The following is a 12,864-nucleotide window of genomic DNA, read 5'->3' as shown; positions in this document are numbered from 1 at the left end:
TCCAATACTTTTATATTTTTAAATTATATATATTTAAATATTTAATTAAAGATAAATATACATACAAATAAAAAAACATGCATTTTAAAGATAACAATTAATATATGTATAACTATTATTATATATATATATATATATATATATATATATATATATATATATATATTATAGAATAATAAAATATCTTAACTTTGCAAATATGTTAATATAAATATATGTAATATTTTATAGATACATATTTAATAAATATAAATAAAATAATAAAAAATATATAATAGAATAATAATATTATATAATAAAAAATATGTAAAACACAATTTTTACATCATTATATAACATTATTCTATAACACATATTATTTGAAAGGCTGTTACATACACAATTATCTAAAATACATATACATAATTTATTTTAAAATATTATAAGATTTAATAGATCAATAATATTATAGAAAAACAAAATTATTTTTTTACGTCATTCTATAATTTTGTTATTCTATAACATATATTATTTAAACTGTTTTGCACTTTAATTTTGCAATTATTATCTTATCTCTCTTTCTCTCTCTCTTTGTCTCACACACACACAAACATAATCATTTAAAATGCATTGAAGTATAATAATTAAAATATGCATAGTTTAAAATATTCAGAATAAGTTTTCCCTACTTCTAAATATATAATATTGTCCATCCCTAATCAAACAAGAGATGTTCCAGGATGTGTGTTTGAAATGAACGTGTTTTGAGTGATAAGTTGAGTTTGAACTGCTGTAAATGTGCATCTAAGTGTGTGGAGTTGTATGTTTATTCACTCTGTGTTTGATGTTGTGGTTTATTTCCTTACACTTCCCCGCTGTGATCTCCGTCTCGGGTCTGTCTAGTCACACATGTGTTGGTTTAGTGTGTGTGTGTGTGTGTGTGTGTGTGTGTGTGTGTGTGTGTGTGTGTGTGTCCAACAGATGTAAACCGTTATCAACCGATACAGACAAACAAACAGCCTTGTCTTGTGAAGCACTCTGGAAAAAAATGACCCAGATTTGACGAACACGCTATTCTGCTTTGATTCTGATTCATTTGTTTTTATTTAAGTTTTGCTCTTCATGTGCACTTACGTAATTCTTTTGGGGTAAATAATTGTCTAAAAAAAAGCACTGAGCACCAAAAGCATCAAATATGACATTGAATACAATACAATACAACCAAAATTATAAGTAAAAAAAAAAAAAAAAAAAAAAAGTTCATGGGGAAATATAAGTGATTTCTTCTGCATTTATTGTGCTTTGTATTTTTGTTCAAATTTACATATAATTTCAATGCAATCAGATGCTGAAATATTATTATTATTTTATTGTTTTATTGTTTATTTTATTTATTTATTTATTTATTTATTTATTTATTTATTTTTATTATTATTATTATTATTATTATTATTATTATTGTTGTTGTTATTTTTTTCAGCAATATTGTGTTGCTTTTAGGGCTGGGCGATATGGAGCAAAAAATATATCTCGATATATTTTGCTATATCTCGATATACGATATATATCTCGATATCTTTACAGGAAAAATAACCCCCAAAAAACTACTGCAAAAACAAATAAGGCAAATATTACATGTTAAGGGGCCTATGAAACATTTTATTTTTTTCTTCACCATATGTTTTATTGTTACCTAATTCTGTGTTTTAGCATGTGCAATTATTTAAATGCATAAAAACAACTTAATTAGTTAAAAACAATTCTTAAAATAGCCTTATGTGAAATGTTTTTTTTCCCTTCAGAAATTCTGTGTATTTACATTTTTCTGATTTTCAAATGAAAGCATAAAACATTCATTTAATTTATCTTTTAATTATTTAAAATTAAGCAAACTGTATTTTTTGGTAAACAAAGGGGATTTACTATTAAAAATAAAACATGGGAGAAATGTTGTGTGATTATTCCTTATAAAATTATGTTCGTTTCATTTTAATAGTAGTAGTAGTGGGCTATCTACATTCTGCTGTACAATAGTAATAGATTTCTGTCAAATACTTTTATTTTGACGGGTTTACCTTTACAGTTCTGTGTATGTGATACCACAGTCTATGATGTGAAATGAGCTAGTCTTACTCAAATCAAATGGTCAGATGCTCATGAAGTGACTCTCAGTGCAGTTCTGGAGATGTTCCTCATGTGTTCACGTCTTTATTTAGAGAGAGGAAAGACAATGAAATCAGCGCGAGCGTTATGCGAGCTTCCGTGTTTAATGAATGAAGACGCGCTTCTGCTCCATTCGTTGACACAGACACGCAGAACATGCAGGATTCATATTTAAATAGACTTTTCCGGGTTAATATTTGCAGATATTAGTCCATTTCGCGATTTGATGTAAGTGCATGACCGACTTTTGATTAATTCATTTAAAATTTGACCAATTCCGTGACATTCCGCGTTAAACTGTAAATTCCATTTTTATGACTGGATTCCGCGATTCCGTCCGCGTTTCATTGGGCCCAACAGTAGACATCTGCCTGCCGTTCGCCCTACGCCTTAAAACTGAAGTATCTCCATATAATGGAGGCAGTTGTCTTTATTTTTTTTTGACTAGTTCTCTACACGCGAGGTGAGAGGGGACAAAAGCAAGGAGGCGGGGGCGAGCGAGCGGGGGCGAGCACAGCACAGGGAAGGCAAACAAGCAAAGTGGCGGAATCAGAATATAAACAATATATCGATATATACGATATGTCAAAATCCATATCGTGTTTAAAAAATATCTCGATATATTTTAAATATCGAGATATCGCCCACCCCTAGTTGCTTTTATATTTTAAAATTAACTTATGTGCAAATTAGTTAACTAAGAAGAATGTTGTTCCTATTCAGTCCAAATTTTATCTTTGTATAAAAAATAATAATAATACAAAGTAGAATAAATGCAGAAGGCATAATTTATATTTATTCATAAATCGACATTTTTTGACTGGTACATTGAAAATAAGTTGATGTATTAAATGAGAAATTTTGAATTAAAAATGCTGAATTGGCATTTCCAAAACACATAAAACAGTGATCAGTGAATATATTTTTCTACAGTAATATATTGCACTCAGTGGAATAGAAATGTTGAAATGCGTTTGGAAACTGAATGAATCAGCGCAGCACTAAAGCAGAACCTTCAATGTGAGATCAGAGCTAGGAAAACCATGCTCAAAAACCAGTCCATTACTCAGTGTTTACCAGAAACTTGTCATCTGGACGCAATCACTTTACACACACACACACACACACACATGATCAGGAGGCGTTGAATCATCTCCATTGATCTGTGCATGCGTCTGACACTTAATAAAGCTTTTCCTCGTAACTGAGCTCCAGTAAACGACTCGTTTCCTTCCTGCTCGTATCTGGCTTCGCTCTGGTTTCAGATCTCCCTCCCGTCTGTCCTCGTGTCCTCGCCGTTCCTCAGATTATCACAACGCGTCCTCTTCTAGACACACTCGTCTCGTATGTCATCAGTTTTTATTGGTTGCATTTAAAAAATATGTCAGTAAGGAAAGCGATCTTTTTAATATCTCAGCTGTTTCTTCTTGGGATTCATTTAAAAGCAAATGGAGATTTTTGTTGGCTGAGTTGTGTATGTTGTTATTTCTGCTGAGTATTTTAGTAGAAACAGAGACAAAGTTGATATTTAAATGAAACGTTGCTTGTGCATCTTCTGGTTTTGACCTGGTTCTTCTCAGTGTGTTATGAATGACTGCTCTTAGCAGTGTTTTGTCCCAGATACGCAGCGCTCTGCACCGCAGACAGGGGGCGCCGTGGATCCCGAGTCCGTCCCCTGAGATCATAGATGACCTACAAAAGCACATGCTCTGCTCAGTGTGCTGAGACGACTAAACCAAGTGACCTGACCTCGCTTCTCTCTCTCTCTCTCTCCACAGACATTTCCAGAGTTTCATTTCACACAGGTGAGTCTCTCTCTCTCTCTCTCTGTTTATTTCAAGCTGAGTCACACAAACTAAATCATCTGAGACTACATCACATTGTTCTGTTGAGCTCAGAACGATTTAGCAATTCATCTGAAGCATGCATTTATTATTCGTAAAATAATGTTGATTTCAGCATTTAATGCATTTTTAAGTCTTTTAACTTCATCTAGTGCCAAGCGAACAAGTATGGACTTTATTTTTTACTAATTAACATAAAAAAAGACTTATAAATGTTGTAAATATATTGCTAGTTCACGTTAACCAATTCATCAACTAATAAGACTGTAAACTATTACAGTTTCATAATTAATATTTTTGTTATTTTCCTTTATAAAGATCTATTATAAATCTAAATATCCATTTATTTTAATTGATTAATTTATTAGAAGATGATGCCACTTAGAAAATTGTGTGGCTATGCCGTTGTTCATTAATGCATGATATTTGTGAATGATTACCATGTTTATATGGCTCACATAGATTCATCTATTGATTTATTGATTGATTTATTGACTTTTTCTGCATCATTACGGTCCCTACGGATGTTTGTCATTAAGGAACACTGAATTATATTGTTACATTGAAATATCAATAGCAATTTACTCTATTTTAAAATCCCCCCTAAAATGTATAAAATACATCACGAGAATTCATGTAAAGTCTACACATATATGAATCTTTTGCTTATCAGAAATAGTCAAAGAATAATGTAGCGTCCAAAAACAAGCTTGTAATAGCAGAGTGCTTGTATGTTATCAGAAACACTCGGTGCTTTAGTTTTATTTCTTCTTAGCTGAGTGTTTGTGTGTCAGAGTGGTTTTGTTTCATTAGTTTGGGTCTCTCTAAGGTTGGTTTGACGCGGCAACGAGAGGAAATGAACGGATGAGTCATTAATATTCATCACAAATGAACAGTGTGTGTGTTTCTGACAGCGGTGCACTGCAGGAATCTGCTGCATTCAGAATATAATTCATGCACGAATCAGTTTCATATGAAGTGCTGGAATTAACTTACTGTAAGACTTGAGATATCACACATGCTCATTATTTGCATGAGATCTGCATTCATTCATGAGGCAGACCGTGCTGAATGCTACGATACAAGCCATCGATCACACTGGATCAATAGAGACTGAAGTGCTGCAGTACAGAGTTTGGAAAGTTCAATCCAGTACAGAACTACACGATTCAATTGTGTAGAATTAAGCATTGATTTAGTGAGATTGACCGTTAGCAGATGAAGTGTAATCAGCATGTAAGTGACACATTCAGATTCCGCTTCAGCACCTGATTTCCCAGCATGCACCTCGTTCATCAACACACTGTTTAATTACTCCACAGTTGTGCTTCCTAGCATCTGCAGTCTGGGGTTTGAATGTGATACTAGTGTACATACTGCATGATGCACACTACAGTTTTATTTATTTATAATATATTCAAATTGTAGTAATTATTTTTTACATTTCCATATTATATAAGACCTCTAACACTAGGTTTAGAGTATTGCAGTTGTATTTATTTATAATTGATTTACATATTTTTTAATTTTTTTATATTATAGAGAAATTATATATTCAATTCACTATATTAAATTATTTATTCATAAAAAATGTATTAGAATTTTATTATTTTTGTATAAATTTTTTCCTTTATCATATATTTTATATAAAATAGTTTATATAAAATATTTACTTATTTAGTCATGTATTTACATTTTTATATTTTATCTATTTTTAAAAAAGATATTATAATTTATGTATTTATATTATACAGTGTATCTATCTCTCTCGCTCTTGCTCTCTCTATCTCTCTCTCTCTCTCTCTCTCTCTCTCTCTCTATATATATAATTAATAATTAATATATTTATTAATAGTTTTTAGTTTTCTTTCTTTCTTTCTTTCAGCGTTTTCTTTTCTTTCTTTTTTTTGTAAGTGGGGTATCTGTAATCAGTTTCTTGATGATATATTGTCTTCTGAAGCTTGATCTCTTGGGATTTTCAGTGCCACAATTAGCGTCCTGTAGTCATGACCCCTCCTCAGACTGTCCCGTGTGTGTGTGTGTGTGTGTGCGTGTGTGTGTTGTGTGTGTGTGTGTGTGTGTGAGCGTGCGGTGGATCGTGTGGAGTGTGTCTCAGTGCAGCAGTGTGTCTGCTGAGGGAGTCCGAGGTGTTTGTAAAGGTTTTTGTCAGGAGCGGAGCCGGATGTGAAGGTTTGTATTGTAGGAAAGAGCTGCACCCCTCCCTTCCCAGCAGCCTCTGTGTCTGGCGTCTCTGAGCAGCTCATCTGTGTCTGCGTCTGACTGAGTGTTTAACCAGCACACAGAGCCAGGTGACGTCCAGTTATCGTCTCTCAAAATAATACACACATTCAGACTTTATAAAAAAAAAACATTTTATTTCAGCTACAGTAGATGCCAAGACAAAATATCTTGAAGTAGTAAAATAACAGGACCATCCTATATGCACCAGTTATTTTATTTTATTTAAAAATATTTTATATTATAAAATGAAATATAAAATATTATGAAAAGTATTATTAATTATGCTAAAGAAACACTGACTTAAAATATTCACAGAAACAGTGTGTGTGTGTAGAAATAGTAAGATGCCTTTCTGAACAGACTCAAGGAGCAGGGATCTTATTTGGGATGAAAATGTTCTCAGCCGTCCTGTTTGGAGACACTCCTCTGTGTGTGTTCTTCAGTGTTGCTGTCAGATGCTCAGAGATCTTGTGTTCTCTGACCGTCAGGGTTTGAGTCCGTCTGTGAGGATCCTGAACGAGATGCTTCAGAAGATCTCCTGCTGATAAAGATTCAGTCTCACATGGTTTAACCCACATACACAACACGATCTTACTGAAGCCATGCTTTGACTGACATATAATGATGCTGCCTTTTTAAGGTTTTCAGTTTGGGTCAAATACTAAAACAACATCCAAACATGAAAGCATCGCACATCTCAGAATGTGTTTAATTACTCCACAAATGAGCTTTTATTGATCTGTAATCCAGTGTCTGTTTAAAATTCAGTACTAGTGTGCTTTCACTGCATACTATTCATACTATACATGTATTTATTTATGTATTGTTATAATAAATAATTATAACATGACACTTTTATTTATTTAAGATTCTTTTATGTATTATATTTTATTTAAGTTGTAAATTCGTATAAAATTGCTTTGCATCAGATGGCGGTTGATGAAATATAAATATTTGTTATAAATATATTTTATTCAATAGCAAATAATATTAATATAACCAATATTAAAAATCAAAGTTAATATTATTTAAATTCTATTGATAATATTATTAATACCTATTTTGACATCAGGATTGATGTATTAATATAAATTATTACTTTCACAGCATTGTTTTAATTGAACTTTTATTATAAGATTTTATATATATATATATAATCAGATTAATTGTAAATATTCCTGGAGTTTTAGAAGCATGTTATACTAATAATATATGTAAATTAGTATTATATTTGCATTTATATTATTAATAATAATAACTATTATTAATTACATTATTTGTCTTTATTTTTTTATTATAATAGTAAATAAATAATTCTTAATATTAATAATAATAACAACAATAATAATGTGATAATATATAATAATAATAATAATTTGCATTAATTGTAATTGTGAATTATTTTAAAAAAATTAAACAGATGTTACATTTAAATAGTGATACTTTTATTGTATCTTATTATTATTTCTACTAATACTGTTATTATTATTATTATTATTATTATTAATAATAATAAAAAAACACTGTGGTGACTTATAATAAAAATATAGTATGGTAGAAAACAAGAACTCTGTCTGTGGTCCCCCAGCAGCCTATGTAGGCAGTAAACAGTAATGCAGCTGCCTATGTTTTGTTAGAGAGCTGTAGTGTAGTGTAAAGAGGTCATGCAGGGAGCAGTCAGCGATGATTGACAGTTGTGGGCGGGTCGGTAAGCAGCCACTGTTAAAGGAAATGAGTGTGGGATTTGCATATTAATGAGGCTGCAGTGGCTCCTCCCCCTCGAGCCTCTGCCCTGGCGTTTCCTGACTGGATCGGCTCAGTCTCCTCGCTGAGGAAGAGCCCCACAGACACCATCGGCCGGGTCAGGACTCCTCTGCGTGGGTTATTGTGGTCTCTGGGTCTAATGAAGGTGTTTGAGAGCGGGGGGTGCTGGCTGACCCTCAGCACAGCCTCAGACAGACAGTCAGCTGCGCTCCTGGAGAAGAGACGCTGCAGTCCTTTCCCTGTGTGCTGGGCCGCAGGTACACGTCTGTGTGTTTGTGTTGTGTTGTGTTGTGCTGCGCAGTGTTATCGTCTGTAGTGGCATGCTATCAGTCATGTTATGAAAGCAAGTGTTCTTGCTTTCTACATTTTTAAGAGAAAAAACACAGGCTTTATTTTATTATTTTAGTTTTTTATTTTAATATTCCATAAATTTCTTTAGGTGTTTTATTTTTTTTATATCGTTTATATAGTTTTTTTTTGTTATATATTTTATTTTGCTTTATCTTGGTTTTTAATTTTGTTTAGCTTTTTTATTTTGTTTGTTTGTATTTGTTTAATCTTGTTTTCAATAAATGTGTATCTACTTTCTATTTATTTACATTTTTGTATTTAATTTATAATTATCATTATTTTTATTTTATTTATTTTATTTTGATGTGTTTTGTATTTGTTTAATCTATTTTTGTTTGTAACATGCATTTTGTTATTTTAGCTTTATTTTAAAATGTTAATATTCTGTCCCGTTTTATTTATTTATTTATTTTATTTTGTTTTTATTTTATTGGGCTGTCAACATTAATTAGCAACACTCTGTGACATGCACACTAAAAACTATCTTAAAACATAACATAATTTACAATATTTTATCTTACAAAGAGGAATCATACAACATTATATTATGTTGTAACATTATTTTTCCCCTTATTTTGTTGAGGAGATTTCGTGTCTGTGTCTGTGTCTGTGACTGTGTGTGTGTGAGTATGAGTGTCTGTGTCTGTGTCTGTGTGTGTGTGTGTGTGTGTGTGTTTAGCACCTGCTCTTGATGCAGTTAAACACTCATTCAGTCTTAATCTTATTGACTCTTGTGTGACTGGGTTAACCGTCTCCACAACTCTGTGTGTGTGTGTGTGTCCACTGTTTTAACGTGTGTTCATCCAGGGAATCATGTGTGTGTGTGAGTGTGTCTGAGTGTGTCTGTGTCTGATTCTGTGTGTCTGTGTCTGTGTCTGTGTGTGTGTGTGTGTGTGTGTGTGTGTGTTCAGCACCTACTCTTGATGCAGTTAAACACTCATTCAGATTGATTGACTCTTGTGTGACTGACAGGGTTAACTGTCTCCACAACTCTGTGTGTGTGTGTGTGTGTGTGTTCACTGTTTTAACGTGTGTTCATCCAGGGAATCATGAAGAGAGAGTATTTGATTTGAAAATGAAAACTGTATATTAATTATAATTGGTAGATTTGATGTAGCTGCTTCAGTTCCTGGTTAAATGAATGGCAAGTCAACATGTGATCACTCAGTGAACACATCCAATAATCCTGCAGCACACTCCTTCATTACGTTCTGTAAACTCTTTCACTCAGAGACTCGTGTTTCTCTGGATGGATGCAGATGCAATTAATGATTATTTTATTAATCGAATAGTTGGCGATTATTTGTTCGATCCCTCTCATCCCGTTTCTTCCCTTCTTATCACGTCTCTTCTTTTTTTGCTCTTATATCATCAGTTTTCTTCTCTCATCTTGTGCATCTCATTCTCATCTTTTTCTCATCTCTTTTCTTCGTTTTTCTCATCTTCTTCAGTTCTTTTCTTCACTTCTTGTTGCAGTATCTTCTCTATTGCTCTCATCTCATCTCTTCTTTGCCCTCTCTTCTCCTCTTTATGTCTCATCAGCATATTTTCCTAATATTTTTTGGGTCACTGTGTCCCTGAACATGAAGTCGGCTGTAGCTCCATTGGCTCCAGTGCTGGTGCATGCTGGGATATCTGTGTGTGTTTATGAGCCCATCATCTCTGTTCCACTGGATGGTTTCATCAGCGTCGGTTCCTGGTGTTCTCCGTCTGCTCAGGAATGACTCATGACTCCTAGATGATGGAAACCATCGCCTGAGATGACTCATTTTGGCAGGACGGACGGAGTCGATGTGGTCGCTGGCCTGTGGAGCAGTTGAATTAGACTGAACTCTGACATTAAAGATTGTGAAATCGTTATTCAGATTCAGCTGCGGTCACAGCAGTCGCGTTTGTTCACATTGTGAAGAGATTTCCTTCAACGTTGCTCTTTTTATTCACAGTGACATGTCTGCTTCTGTGCTGCTTTCTCTTGTAGTGGGAAATCATCTTATCATCTGTATTATGTGAAATTAAAATTGCCCGGAAAAGACTGTTTACTCATCAATAGTAGCTCTAAAGTGAAATTATATTTTTATCTGGTAAAAATTAATTGAACCAGTTTAAACATTTACATTTATTAATTTAGCATTTATTAATTTATCCAAAGTGGCTTACAAATGTTGTAAAATCAACAATATTCATAACATACAATGCCAGATTTAAAGTATAAACCTGATTAACACACAGACTTGAACTGCAGTGCAGAAAATGCATTGAAATGCACAGATTTTTTTATTGATTTGTTTTTTATTTATCATTGTTAAATGTAATTGTATTTAATATTAAAAACAAATACAATAAATAAGCAAAAAATCATTTAAAATAAACTATAAGAAATCAATAAGCAATAATAATAAGGTAAATGTAAAAAATAATATTTTTTTAGAATTTTTAATCTATTTTTATACATTTATTTAATTTAAATTATTTCTTTATATATATATATATATATATATATATATATATATATATATATATATATATATATATATATATATATATATATATATATATATATATATTTTTTTTTTTTTTTTTTAATAGGATCTTTAGAAATTGCCTTCTGTTGTTATGGATTAGTTAAGTAAGTTTATTAAATGCATTTTGTTGACTTTAATTGAAATGGATAAATCGAATTAAAGATGTATGTTTTTTTGCATTCCATTTGTTTTCATGCATATTAAGGCTAAAATGCAATGTTCGTCTCATATACAACTCATTTGTAAATCACGTCTCATGTGTCTCATCTCTTCTCATGTTGTTTACTTCAGTATGTAGAGCGTTCCAATTCACTCAGAAGGTTCCATTTCAGTCAGGATGCTGCCTGTGTAGACAGCATACAGCAAACAAGCGCACTAGGTTCTGAAGCAGAGCCTGGAAGTCTCTTTGTCCTAGCTTTGGTCCAGTATTTGCTGTGTAAATGTCATAGGGGTGTGTCCTGTCTTAAGCCACGCCCCCCACACACCTGGACCTGAAAGAGGCTAGGCCGTGTGTGTGTGTGTGTGTGGTGTCAGATATTCCAGAGCTGTAGCAGACACAGACGTGTGTCAGGATTTCACGTCTCTCCTCATGTTTGTCGACAGCAGAGATGGACGTGTGTCGTATGAGTCTGCTGTGCTGTGTGTTTGCTGGCCGTTTCTACTCTCAGATAGTCCACGAGCCGCTCTGATGCTCACAGCTTACGATCTGGCTTCAGATAGACCGCTGTTTACACTGCTGATCCAACGTCTGAGGCTTTTTTTGGAAGAAATTAAAAGTTTTTTTCAGAAAGGCTGCATTAAACTGATCAAAAGTGACAGGAAAGACATTTATAATGTTACAAAAGATTACTATTTACGTTTGAATTTTCTGTTCATCAAAGAATCCTGAAAATAAAATGTTTCACGTTTTACACAAAAATATATGAAGCAGCACGACTGTTTTCAACATTGATGATAATCAGAAATATTTATTGGGCAGTAAATCATCATATCAGAATGATTTCTGAAGAATCATGTGAGGAATGATGCTGAAAATACAGCTTTGATCACCGGAGTATATTACAGTTTAACCTAAATTCACATAGAAAAGAGTTATTTTAAATTGCAATAATATTTCATATTTTTACTGTATTTTTGATCAAATAAATGCAACTTGGTGAGCATAAGAGATATTTAAAAGTCTTACCAACCTTAAAATATTAATGGTAGTGTAAGTGTGTGTGTGTCATACGTGACTCTGAGGGTGTAACGGCTCATGCACTAACACTTTGATGTGTGTGTGTGTGTGTGTGTGTCTGTCAAGAACACGTCTGGCTCATATTTTGTGCTTTGTAATGTACTTTCAAAGGCGCTATTTAAAATAAAGATTATTATTATTATTATTTACTCCCCAAACCATGATGACAGCCATTATTGCTTTATTGCAGTGTGACTGTATTTTCATGTGTCCCGATGTTTTGTGATTCACGTTTCTCACTGATGATTCTCATTCATTTCTCATTACTCTAACACTGTTTTTATCGGCAATGAGGCATTGATTGGTAAAAAAGGCAGAGTGTGTGTGTGTGAAAGGACTCCTGGTTTGTCTTTTATTAGATTAGTTTTGTGTTTAACTGAAAACGGGAAACACACAGTGAGTTGTGTAACTGTGTGTATTTATTTGTTCTTGTGTGTTTGTTTATCTGTGTGTCGGGTGTGTCTCATGTTTGTGATGGTGATAAGCGGCAGATAAGTGCACGTCTGGGATTGTAGAGGAATGCTGCTGATGGGAATGTCCCGTTATTCGCAGTCCTTCCCAGCATGCATCTGGACTGTGCTGTGGAGTTCAATGTGTGTTAACCAGCTTAACCAACCCATAACTCTCCACCAGTTTAGTCAAGATGGTTTCAACCACCAAAACCAGCTTTCATCTTTCGTCTGGTGTGTGAAAGCATGAATGATCCTGGTCTGTTACTCCATGGTTTGGTTTTCGTTGGTGTTTCGTCGGCTCATATATTACG

General features: G+C 33.2%; 1 protein-coding gene across 3 annotated transcripts in view; it reads left to right on the top strand.

Moving 5' to 3' along the window:
• The window catches only part of LOC113119768 (focal adhesion kinase 1-like), a 37,928-nt gene that overhangs the window by 13,543 nt on the left and 11,521 nt on the right, over positions 1–12,864 (top strand). For 2 of the 3 annotated variants that reach the window (XM_026289419.1, XM_026289420.1), the window contains exon 2: positions 3,921–3,947. The exons of the other annotated variant lie outside the window; for it this stretch is intronic. In XM_026289419.1, coding sequence (XP_026145204.1) covers positions 3,921–3,947 — 27 coding nt within the window. The remainder of the gene's footprint in view (positions 1–3,920; positions 3,948–12,864) is intronic. 3 annotated transcript variants of the gene reach the window in all.

This window comes from Carassius auratus, chromosome 19 (genome assembly GCF_003368295.1).
Source record: "Carassius auratus strain Wakin chromosome 19, ASM336829v1, whole genome shotgun sequence".
Classification (NCBI taxonomy): Eukaryota; Metazoa; Chordata; class Actinopteri; order Cypriniformes; family Cyprinidae; genus Carassius; species Carassius auratus.
The sequence above is the reverse complement of the archived record's forward strand: the minus strand, read 5'-3'. Positions and strand labels throughout refer to the sequence as shown.